General features: G+C 40.5%; 1 protein-coding gene across 2 annotated transcripts; it reads right to left on the bottom strand.

Annotated features, from left to right (window-relative positions):
* Positions 1 to 712: 712 nt before the first annotated feature.
* hepacam2 (HEPACAM family member 2) lies at positions 713 to 12,213 on the bottom strand. Of its 2 annotated transcripts, none has more exons than XM_085792048.1 (9): positions 12,092 to 12,213; positions 6,525 to 6,884; positions 6,142 to 6,429; positions 4,226 to 4,503; positions 3,405 to 3,552; positions 2,971 to 2,992; positions 2,834 to 2,868; positions 2,584 to 2,657; positions 713 to 2,473 (listed from the first exon to the last, which is right to left on the bottom strand). In XM_085792048.1, exons 1-9 carry the CDS (start codon positions 12,150 to 12,152, stop codon positions 2,363 to 2,365), a joined length of 1,377 nt encoding a protein of 458 aa, XP_085648174.1. In that variant the 5' UTR covers positions 12,153 to 12,213; the 3' UTR covers positions 713 to 2,362. The 2 variants fall into 2 exon arrangements, with proteins under 2 accessions (XP_085648174.1, XP_085648175.1); XM_085792049.1 differs by having other exon boundaries at positions 2,143 to 2,473; positions 6,525 to 6,908; positions 12,092 to 12,167.
* Positions 12,214 to 12,436: the final 223 nt, after the last annotated feature.

Below are 12,436 nucleotides of genomic sequence, written 5' to 3'. Positions count from 1 at the left end.
TAAATAGCCTAACACTAAACCATGAAATGAGCCATTCTTCTGCATATTGTAGGCTACTGTTAGTTAAGATCTATTTTTGTTTACATTGTGTTAACATTTGAGTAATTCTCTCATAAATATGGAATCCAATTTGCTATATCTTGTGCTGCTTTATTATTGAGAAAACCACAGTGCCTTTTCACCAGCAAAGGTGATCACATCATCATTTTGTGCCATCTAGCTGCCATGTAGCTCCAAGTAATTAGACCTGGCTCTGCCAAATAATTACCAGAACGGTGCAAAACAACACGGACCCATTCAGTGTGCGTTGTAATTGCCCCCATAGGTGTTATTTTGAGTAGCACTTGGTTAATAGCAGGCAGCATGCCACAGACAGCAGGCACTGTGAGCTCTAGTTCCATGGTTAATGATGCCTCAGGCTATTTCCCAGTCAAATGAAGGTGAGGTCACTTTCCTTAGGTGAATTTACTCACCACTGTTGTTTGTTAGGCAGCCGTCTACAGTGCAGAGCCTCTCCCTGAAAGCATACACAGAGACGGAACAGATGGCAGCCTCTACCCGGAGATGCCACCACAAAGACACAGTGCACTCAGTTGGTCAGTTCACAAACTATAATTAGAGCTTGATTTAATAAACTGCTTATTGTCATGCAGGGGAGCATCATGATAAGTAGCACTATATGGCACAGTATATCAGATCTAGATGATTTATTACATACCATAAATTATCATAAGAAATACTGTAAAATATGTGGAGATTTTACAACGCTTCAAAATGTAACACCAAACAAAATATACTAGATTACGTCAGAGTTTTTTAAAGTTTTGTGTAGTATTTATATTGATTATGAATAGAGGCATTCAGCTTAACAGGGAAAATGTATGTTTTGGCAATCTGATGCACCACAGCAGACAGCAGATTCCTGTCTTTTAGCGATCTCTAATAAATCTTAGAAATCCCAGAGAAATGTTGACCTCTATTTTCTTCACCAAACATCTTTGTGTCTGGTTCTCTCCATGCTCGTCTGTATCAGCAGCTTTCCTCCTCCTTCTGCCTCTTCTCTGTTTCTCGTGCACACAAACACACACAGACAAACAAGCGCACACATTTTTATCTCCTCGTGACAAGGTGTCAGCAGGAGCAGGTGGAGGGCACGCTGCCACATGCTGAACCATCCGTCTGTTGCTGCCTGTCTCCATATCTCACCAGGTACACGACAACCGTTGCAGCCAGGCTGGGGGAAATAAACACTCTGCAGCAATGTCGGGACAGCAAGTACAAGTCATACAACTCATAGACAAGAGATCACAGCCAGGACATCAGACAAAGACTCACTGTGAAGTAGCAAAACAACTGACATCTTTACTGGCTTCAGCAAATATCTTTTTTGACTCTGACCGCCATTGCCATTGGAGTTGAATAACAAGTATAAATGCAAAGACTATTCAAATGGCACAAATGCTTAGATAAAATACACTGTGATTATCTGTAGGCATCAGTCACAAATTCAAAAATGAACTAGAATAGTAAACAGTCATGTATTTAATAAAGTATAAAACAAACATGTGAATGCAAACTGTACAATAATTTAAGAATTATTAGAATCAGGAAGGAAATGCTACATTTGTGAAACAGGGTTAAAGGTTTCTGTGGGAATAAATAGATTTCAGAAAAACATAGATATAGAATAATATGTATAAAGAATTTGCAGTGCAGTTCATGTACAATATATACATTTTACCTGAATATATTCAATATAAGAAAATCCATTCATTACAACACTTGTCTTCACACAAACAGACTCTCCTCTTGGGACAAATATTAAATAAGAAATATCTTTTTTAATTTGCAAATTTAAATTAAGATTATTAAATTAAATTAATTTAAATTAAAAGTATGTTTTAAATAGTGATCACGGTGTGGGAGTTCAGGTACCACGTAAGCACCTTATAACATTTCATAATGTGAAAATAGCTACTGCTAACTTGCTTAGTTTCATATTATCTTCATTTGTCAATGGAAACAGCACAAGTGTTTCAACTTCACATATACTTACACAAAAAATTCAATTAAATTAAAAATTAAATAAAAAATCAAGACATTCATACACAAAATCTTGGCAAAAACAAACAAATTAAAAAAAAAACAAAAAAACATTTAACATGTGTCCCAAACTCTGGACAATAACAGTGCATGATCAGGTTGTGTACTCACACCAGTCTCCTTCATCCCTTGTGCAAAAAGGTGGGCCACCAAAACCACTGTTTCAGGCTTTGACAACAGAGACTAAAGAACTTAAAGCTACACAAAGAGTCTTCAAGTGAAATGAATGTAAGTCACACTTCAACTCTTTGGCTGAAAGTTACTTCAGCAAACTGTGACTGGGGGTTTCAGGAACATGTCTGATCACATCGTAGATGGTGGTGTGCATATCCTGAACTGACTCGAGCCGGGCCAGAGATCTGCAAGACACCTGAGAGGGGAAGATGCAAAGGCAAATCTAAATCATTAAAACACACAGGACAAAATGAGGGCTGTTACTTCACCTGTGAATCTACTTTTGTGAATACACATATTTAATACCTGAGCAGATTCCATTTTCCCAGGGATGGAGACAAACTCATAGATGCCGAAGTCCTCTGTTGCATCCTCGTGGCCTGTTGACACACACGTTTCAACATCAGACTACAAAACTGCTTGTTGTTGTTGTATAGTTAATATAAGAATTCATATCTACTCTCTGTCAGAGTGATATGATTAATATAATAAAACATTGATTAAGCATTGTGTAGTGTAGATGTTCTTGATAAGAAGGTAACAAGCAGTAGCTTACCTGAGCGATGTGGCCTTTTCTGCTCTGAAAGCGGCCTGCCAAAAACAGGCAAAACAAAGCTGTTAATTAAAACTTGTACAAGATGCAGATTGAAGGTGCATTGAGAGGTGTCTCTATGTTTTTCATTCAAGGCTTACCTGTTGTAAATGCTCATAAGCACTGTTGGTAAGGGAGAGAAAGACAAAGGGTCATAATTATTCACAAATACTCAAAAGCAAAAGTTACTTTGCCCTAGTAATCTTCAGTTTAACTAATATTTGCAAGTTATTTACATTAATGCTTAACTTCAACATATAAAGCCTCAGCGCAGTGAGCCGTTAGTGTTATCTCACACCAGGATGTGAAGACTTAACAGGCATAATACTCAGAACACACTCAGTAGTGTTTTTTTAATGTACTGCACTATGTTGTGGCTAGTGACATGTCGATGTCTTGGATGCTGTTTTTTTGTCTTGTGTTTGTAATGCTTGCTGCAAATCCAATTTCCCTCGGGATATGAATAAAAACTGAACTGAACTGAACTAAGTTAAGTATAGTTGGTAGAAAAGCAGCAGCACAGCCATTATCTTACCTCTTTTCGGATGGCAGGATCTCCTGAGGAAGAATAGCAACATACAGCCGATGATGAACAAAGAGCAGACAACAATGGCTCCCACTGGAGAAACAGAGCCGCCTTTCTGGGCCTCCATCTCTTTGCCTGTAAACAAACCCAGGGCAAACTGATATTAACACTCATGTTTAGCCAAGCTAATAGGCCTAGATACATATTCAAGGTCCTTGTGGGCTTGACTTCAAATAACTGTCTAACTTCTCTATTTGTGCCATTGTTGGATTCACAGTGCTAATTAGAAAAAAGTTACCATGCTAATGGATTGAGCTTAAAAAAGGAGCCGGTATCAGCAGTAGCCATCAGTGAGCCTTTCACAGTATCACCAGGACAACATATCAATGTTGCGTTGGCACACAGAAACTCCACATGCTATAAAACTTAGTCAACAAATACAACAGCTGTCATTCTGTGTTTACTTTCCCAGCCACTGAACTTTAATACAGGCTGCAGGCGCTGGAACCTAGCAACAGGGATAAAACCAGACTTTCATAATAGCCATGAATATTTCAGGTTTTGTTTCGTTCATAATCTGATTTCACTTCTCACCTGTTGTGTACGTACTGGTACTGGTTCTACAGTGTTTCATTTACCCTGTTGTTCCTCAAACTGGCCAGTGTTTGTTGTTGTCAAGATATCTCTCTCATCACTCCTCAATCTCTACTGCTTTTGGCATGACACACTGTTTACAGAGTGTTTATCTTCGAGGATTCCCATAACCTGCCCACGCTCTGCTCCTTCCCGCCACGTTCCACCCTCTACCCACCTGTTAAGTCGGCCACCACCAGAGTGAACTGGGCCTCATCCTGCTTCTGGGTCACGTTGTTGAAGGCACGGCACAGGTACTTCTCGGCCTGGGCCAACCTGTAGGAGCGCACCTCCAGCCGCGGGCCCTCGGTTATGACACGTGTGGAATTGCGGCTCTTGGAAATCCAGACGTAGCTGTTGGGTGGGTTGGAATCAGCCTGGCATTCGAAGAAAGCCAGCTCTCCTGGGTTGATGGTGAAAACCTCTCCTGTCCGCAGGCCTTGGCCTGAGTTTACCTCCAGATTGTAGGGGCCATCTGCAGAGACATACAGTGTTTTTTTATAGGACACATGAAAGTCTTTTTTTTTAGATGCTGCTATAGCTATTATACAGAATAGTTCCTTTACTACGACTCCTCTCATTGTGATGCATAATTGGACAGCAGCGGACTTTAGGTCAGAGAAGTGACACTTTATTTTGAAGTTCTCCGATTCTAGAGCAGCACGTACTCCTCTGAAAAGTTGGGGTGCCCTTGAAGAAGATATTGAACCTACCAAACAACTCTAGTGGAGATGTTATTATGTTTAACTAAAAATAAAAAGGTAATGTAGACTAGATTTTGATTTATGGCAAATAGACAGATGTGTTCTTTGAACCAGGACTGGAGCCTGTATTAGTGCAGCCTAAACCCTCCAGGTTGTCCGTGAAGCAAGATACGACCTTAGAGAAGGATTTTTCTCCTCTGTGAATCACAAGACATGTTCGATTTCTCCTTGCACACATGCTTAAAGCAGTACCACCTGCTGGCCTTGCTCAACAACAGCAGACTTCTTCAAACAGGGACCACTGTTCAGAGACAGTCAGTCAGTTTCAACATCAGTATCAAGTTTAGTTTAGCCTGCACATAGGCAGTTATGAAAGGAATGCATTGTCAGTTGGATAATTACATTAATAAAGTTTGAAACTAGATGTGTTCAACCTGAGGGAGGTACTTTAACTGTTACTGAATGCCAAAACAAACATGCTTTGTCTATGCAAACATAAGTGATGACACTGCTAAATGTACTTAGTAGTGCAGTTCTCTGGGCCAAGTCTCTATATTAACACCCACACACAGTTTGTAAACACTGGCTACAGAGATTAGTGAAAACTTTAAAGTTACAGGCATGTTCCAGGGATAGATGTCCTACATATTTTACATCAATATGGAAATGCTAGTTTTGTTAATTGCGTGAATAAATATGTTTTTATGAATACATTCAAATAAACTCAAGGTAGTAGCATATATAGGTTCTTTGAGGTTCAACCTCAAATTCCCACAACCAGCAGTGTATCAATGAATTAACGGCATGCTTTATGGAGGGAACAGAGGAGCTTTGTGAGATAAGTCTACTCCCATGCAAATATGATCCTCTAACAGCCACGTGTGTTCAGTTGTCAGTAAGTAGTCTGATTTCACAGGAATTTACATACTACCTAGTACTTTCAGGTGACCGGTGCAAAAGAGGAAATACAAAAGCAGACATACGGTTGTGTAGTGTTTTTAGGGTTAGGACACAAAACACGGGACAGTTGTGTCAAATTAGAATGAGAAAGGTGAAAAGTGCAAGTGAAATCAATCGCACACAGCTGACTTCCTTGTTGCTTTCAGTTTGGCTCACTGAAAAAACAGTCAGCCAGGGTGGGAAAAAAAAAAAATCTTATTCTAGTCCCACTAATATTGTAATATTATTATAATATTATTGTTTTCACATGTTGAATGACAAATAAAGATTCTGAATATTTCTTCTTTTTGTTATACTGACGACACTGACTTTCATGATATAGGCCTAGTAGGTGCAGGTTATGAATGGTTAAATACCCATCTCCTTATGTTGTAAAACACATGTCTTCTTGTAGAGAAAGATGGAAGATGGGGGTGGGGGGTGTAGAAAACAGACATATCTCCACTCACAGTAAACATTGAGTTCCACGCCTCTGCTGTGTCGACCGGGGCTAACTGGGTTGCTGGCCAAACAGCGATAAATTCCCTTGTCCTCTTTCCTCACAGGACTGATTAGGAGTGTGGAGTTGTCTCGGGAGAAGTGGTATCTATCACTGGGACCCAGCGGGCCGTTGTCCCTCAGCCACCGGAACACAACTCTAGTCCCTCTCTCAACAGAACAAGCCAAAGTTACGTTTGCCTTGTCCTCAACAACTGCGTAGGATGGGTTCTTCTCAATGACTGGATTTGACACAGGAACTGAGGGAGAAACAAGACAATGCTGGTAAATTTGCAACAATGTCCAATGAATGTCATCAAACATGTCATCATCACAGGATGGGTCAAACACTCACCATCCACTGTTACATGCACAGTTCTCTCCTCCTTGATGACCTGTCCTGTCTTGTTATGAAACTCTATGTTGAGACTCAGATGATAATCCCCTTCATCGTCCTGGCCTAATTTCTGGATCGTCAGAGAAACGTTTGGTTTTTCGAAGCGGAGGTGGTTGCGGTACATCATGTCTGTGATTGTGGCTTCTTTGGTAAACGTCACCAACGTGGTTCTGCTGCCGCTCGGCCTGGTGTGGGACCAAGTTCCTTGGATCTCTGCATCGTCCAGTGGAAAGCGTGTCTCCACAAACAAGAGCAGCGGCTTCCCAACAACGCCATGATGGACTAACGAGGGGATGTGGATGTAATCGGAGCTGACCTCTGTGATGGTGGAGATGGTGGAGGAAGTACATGAGAAGGAGAAAAAGAGCGTTATTGTTAACCAGCAATAAGCATGACACAGTGCACATCATTCCCAATATAAAACTTGTTTCCTATTCATCTAATGATTTAGATTCATGTGACTTTTCTGGACAAACACTCAAGGTGCCTCATGTCCAGTTCAAGTGCTTGACATTGCATTGACACCAAGAAATGGTTAATAATTTCATTTCAATTAGTTTATTTTTTCTTGGAAAAAGTATAATGAAGAGTTCTTGGTGAACAGAACCTTCAGATAGAGTATCCTCACAGTTTCAAAGGCAGTGAAAACTACAGTAATAATGTCCTTGTAGCCTGGATGCTGCTGAAAAGTAAATATCTAATGATTAAACCAGTTTTTTGTGGAGCAGAGCAACTAACTGTACGTACAACAATGATGTTAAAGCCCCTACAAGGAACTTTCAGTTTGTGTTGATTTTGGCGGTCCCTGTGGACAAAGGCGGTAGCGTTTTGCCGGAATGAAGACGGCATTTCCCATGAGCTTGAGCGCGTATTGTCGTAAAGACGCTTATCTGGCTTGTGCGTCAGGGCTCCAGACTATAACTTTTTTGTGAGCGGTTTTAGGCGACACGGTGGTCTGCAGGGGTCTCTTGCTGCAAGAAGTTGTGCACCGTTTGTGTAGTGACAGTGATATGTGCATTTTCAGTGAAAAACAAACAATCTTTGTCTAGACTGTGCCCCAGGGGTTAATACATATTTTAAAGGGATGGACTTGAGCCCTGGCGTGTGTGCCGTCTCCATTATGAGTGCCGTAAATTGTTTCATCCATCGTCCGACCCGACAACTGCCACCCAGTTTCACTATTTAGAAAAGGCTTGTCTTCACACCGATGGGCTTATTTGCTGTTGTATGTCATTCAGAGACATCAGCACAAAGGAGAAACTTTTTCATATCCAGTTGAAAGTTCCTTGTAGGTGCTTTAAATAGAGCAACATTATTACATTATTTCTTTCAGGCCACCTGATGGACTGTGTTGAATATTCACGTTAGACTTAATCAAAACCCAACATGGATTACTCTGTCAATCAAGGTTACAATGTATATTTTATCAATATGGTCGAGTGCAGTTATTTAAAACAATGAAAAATGATTTGGCAAACCACCGCCTCCTTTTTAAACACAAAAACTAGTTCAGTCTGGATTGCAGAGTAAGGCAGTACATCATTTCTACATTATAGCATTTATGATTGTTTCAAATGAATTGACTATTATAATTTATAGCTTTTCATTGTTGTAATAATATGACAATAACTCCTGTTTGGTTCAACTAAATAAATTTGATCAATTATTATTAATCATTATAATCAATGTACATTCTTAGAGACACTTTGTTTTCAAATTAAAACTCTTCATGCATTATGTTGTTATATGAAAGATGTTGTGCTATTGATGAGTGAGAAAAACAGTTTAGAGGATGAAGCCAGGTCTGTTTTGAGTGTCTGATCTAGAATCTGTATCCTAGTCCTCAAGTTGTCCAAGTCCTGAAACGGTAGTGAGTTAATATTGACCGAGCTGAGCTCACCACAGAGAGAGACATTGTTGTCAGACAAGGACAAAGCCTCTGTCTTTGATCCTGACTTGTCACAAAACAAACACTTGGGCTCTCTGAAGTAACTAGATGACTGCTGATTTATTGCACCTTGCAGTCTGTTTAAGCTGTGGCTGGTTGCCAGGAGAGTCTGTTCACTGGTAACAAAGTGAAAAGTGAAACACAACAGGGAATAAAAATCTATTACTTTTACCCAGCATGTTGAAAAGATGAAATGACCAGGTTTATCACTGTTTGAATGTAATTATTCCACAGCCATTCCTTGGCTCTGGCAGACTCATGACTTCTCTGAAGTCTCTCTACGGTCTGTTAACCCTCAAGAACACGTGAAATGCTCGCCCAAAAAGCACTTGACAGTTGACACTGCACTTCCTTTGGTCCTCAGCAATGCACATGAAGTTTGACATTGATCAGATGAGCATTTGTCACGGTAATGAAAGACAAGCAGGAGGACAGATGGACAGACACACTAACTATTTACACTGCAGTGCCTTCCTATAGCCTGATGGGATCAATGAGTTCTAAATTATTTATGGTGAGTTAGGGTTTCCACAACCACTCACATAACATAAAATACTTAACACCAACACTGCACTTCCTCTGGTCCTCATCCACGGTCCCACCAAGTTTGAAGCTGTTCAGATGAGCAGTTGTTGAGAGAATCGAAGCACATCATACCAGAGGAAACACAAAATTAAGAAAGTGTGCAGTCAACAGCAAATCACGCCAGCTGTTATTGTGTTAGTGCTGGATGTCCACTCGACAATAAAATGAGACTCTGGTGAAATATGGAAGTTGCAGCTCGTAGTGACTTCACTGACAAATGAAAGACTCATCTGGGAACTAAACCTGTCAAGTATTATCATTTCAAACAATATGTTTGGCTACCATCCAGGAATGTAAGTAAACTTCACAGACTGTACAACGGTAAGGAGTGGCTATTGGGAGCCCTGGGAGAAATTAAAACAACAATTTCTGACATACTGCATCGTTATATTATGAAAACACACGATTAACATGATATGAGAGCGCGACAGAAAATGGAGAAAGGTGCAAAAGCCTCTTAGTTTTGATAAACAACCATATTCCAGCTTTACATTCAAATAATTCATGAGTTTTTACTTGAATGTTAATTTCAATTGACTATGTTGACTACTGCTCTGTGCTCATGTGGCATGGCATTAAATGATCTATATATTGCTGTTTAATGCACTTATCTGAATATCTGACCATGTCTCTCAAGTCAAACTCACCCACTCACTCAGTGGGCGTTGGACAATGTTGTAATAGCTCTTATTTAACATTTATTATAGTGATCGCATTATTGTCTATGATTATTACAAATTATTTCACAGAGGGTGTTAGCATTGTGGGGAAACACAGTGTACATTAATTTGCAGATGACACAGTGCTATTTTTAAAAAGCTGAAAAGTAAATGTTCAACACGCAAGACCTTATCAATCAGTTCTCCAAAGAAGCATGTGAAAGATTTACCTTACATAATCATCTAGCATGCTTTATCTGTTTTATCAAGACAAAATGATTTGATTAATAAAGAATATACTTTTTTCTTTAATTTCTAAAAACAAGTGTCATTACATTTGACAAGCTGACATGGTGTCATGGAACTTGGTCTGAACAGACATCTCTGTAATGAGAGAGTTCTAACATTAATTCTGCGAAGACTGAGACTCGTTTTGGTTTAGTAAACCTGACGCAATTTGTCACAAAATGGGAGGAACTGATTTTCTATTGTGATGTGATAATTTGATCATCAAATTCCCACCAGCAAGTTCTCCTTTATTGGAACTCCCCTGTGAAACAACAGGTATTTTTCTGATTATTTGGAAATTGTTGTTTTTAAGTTGGATTAAGAGGGGGATGTGGGCTTGTGTGTTTGTTTGATGGATGAGATTCAAATCTTTTAAATCATTTTATTTCTTATTTATCATGTTATTTGTGATTAATTTAATTTCAGAATCAGCCTTTATTGTCACATTGTACAGCAAGATTACAGGGAGGAAAAGGGGAGAACAAGAGGAGAGCGGAGGAGGGGCAGCTCCAAGACTTTCCAATGTCCATTTAGACAAGACAATAGAGTGATAACAGTAATTGAAATGGTCTTTTCATGAGCTATGACCTGCTTATGTCATGGATGGACAGGATGGACAGAGAACAACGAAGTTGATAGTGAACCGTGTCTGAGAGCCATGTTCAGTTGAGCAGCAGCATGTGAGTAGGAAGTGCTACTGTGAAACTAACCCGTTAAAACCTCTCGCTTTTTGTCCAGTGTAACCTCTTTACATCTCTTCCTGTTTCTCTTATGTCACTTTTTCTCACTTCTGTCTGTGTGTCTTTTTGTTCCTACAATTTCAGCTTTGAAGAAATAACTTGGAACAAGTAATAAAAGACCGTTATGGTAATTTCATAGATGATTTAAATAAGATAATTTAAATCCAAAAAGTTTTAATGTAAAAATGGGGGAAGTTGGTTCTCTCTCTCTCTCTGTCCACCTGTCCCACATGACACACTTCACTCTTACAGGCCTGCAAGGCAGTTTCTAGTGTGTGTGTGTGTGTGTGTGTGTGTGTGTGTGTGTGTGTGTGTGTGTGTGTGTGTGTGTGTGTGTGTGTGTGTCAGTAGCAGCCGTGTGCCTGTGTTTACAACAGCTGAGGTCCGGTGAAAAGGGAGAATGAGGAGGAGTGTGCCGAGCCCGCTCCTCCTCTGTTGTCCCCAAACAACACGGATATTGTTGCGGTGATACGGAGATTACAGAGACAATGCTCTTTAAGGTGAGAGGATACCTTCGTTTAGTCACACACACACACACACACACACACACACACACACACACACAAATACATGAAGAGACCCACAAACACCTGCCTCTTATCACCCTCACACACATCCAAGTTGTTTGGACACTAAATAAAGTCACCCGGCGCGTGTCCGAACGCCACCATCCTCTGTCCTCCCTCAGATAAGACAAGTAGTTGTCCTCATCGAAGGTTGATGACACAAACATCAAAGCAGGGGAGAGCCTTTCTGTTAGATTGATCCCATCATGTGAGAGAACTATAAGCACAGTACGTGTCTGTTATCACTGAGTCACAGAGCTGTGGCCTCGGTCACTTCTGCTTTCCACTGACCCTGTCCTGCTGTCTTTATCTAACAAACAACAAGAGTAGAAAAGCTAATTCTGTAAAGTCACACGGCGATGACTATGGAAAAGACATGCAAAACAAACCAAGACAGAAGGAAGACTTTGGAGAAGTTCCATGTAAAAATATTTTAACATAAGGTAGCCTAAAAGAGTAAGATTAAACTTTTAATTATTTCACTTCTTGTGCCAAATGTGTTTTTAGATTTTGCAACCACATCCTTATTTGATGTAACAAAAAAAAGGACTTTACTGCACAGTGACACCACAAAAAAGAAAAAAAAACTTCCTTCTCAACTCACTCCCTCCTTCATTTTGCCCTGTCAACCAAGCAAACACAGCTACCACAGCAACTGCTATGGCTCCACAACAACACACAACAACTGACAAACTCATATCATCATCATCACCATGACACCTTCACATGCAGCGCTCACCTGTGAGAATGAAGAGGACGGAGCAGAAGGCGTAGAGCGCTGTTCTCCCCGTGGCCTCCATGGCATCTTATCCTCTAGGGATGTGTGGCACTTGTGACAGGCAGAGTGAGGGATGGAGGCAGGAGGAGAGGAGAGGAGAGGAGTGGAAGAGAAAAGAGGAGGAGGAGGAGGAGGTGGTGGAGGTGGAGAGAAATGTGACTGGTGGTGGTGGTGGGGGTGACAACATTTGCCAGGGAAATAAGAGGAGCTAGCTTTAGCCTGCATACAGCCAGGCCCCTCCCCACGGGACACCAGGAGGAAGAAGAGGTTCACCTGGCAGAGAGAGAGAGAGAGAGAGAGAGAGAG

The sequence above is a fragment of the Trachurus japonicus genome, chromosome 11 (genome assembly GCF_045865225.1).
Source record: "Trachurus japonicus isolate A0001 chromosome 11, Traja_1.0".
NCBI classification, from domain to species: Eukaryota; Metazoa; Chordata; class Actinopteri; order Carangiformes; family Carangidae; genus Trachurus; species Trachurus japonicus.
This window is presented reverse-complemented; position numbering and strand designations above follow the sequence as displayed.

Bases quoted from the DNA above. Each gene is read 5' to 3' on its own strand.
- hepacam2 (XM_085792049.1), bottom strand. From the start codon at position 12,152: ATGGAGGCCACGGGGAGAACAGCGCTCTACGCCTTCTGCTCCGTCCTC. The intron at 3,553-4,225 runs GTGGTGGCCGAC...TGTTAATATCAG, and splicing joins ATGAGGCCCAGTTCACTCTG to TTTGCCCTGGGTTTGTTTAC. The intron at 2,474-2,583 runs GTATTAAATATG...TTCCCCTCTCAG, and splicing joins GGAAAATGGAATCTGCTCAG to GTGTCTTGCAGATCTCTGGC.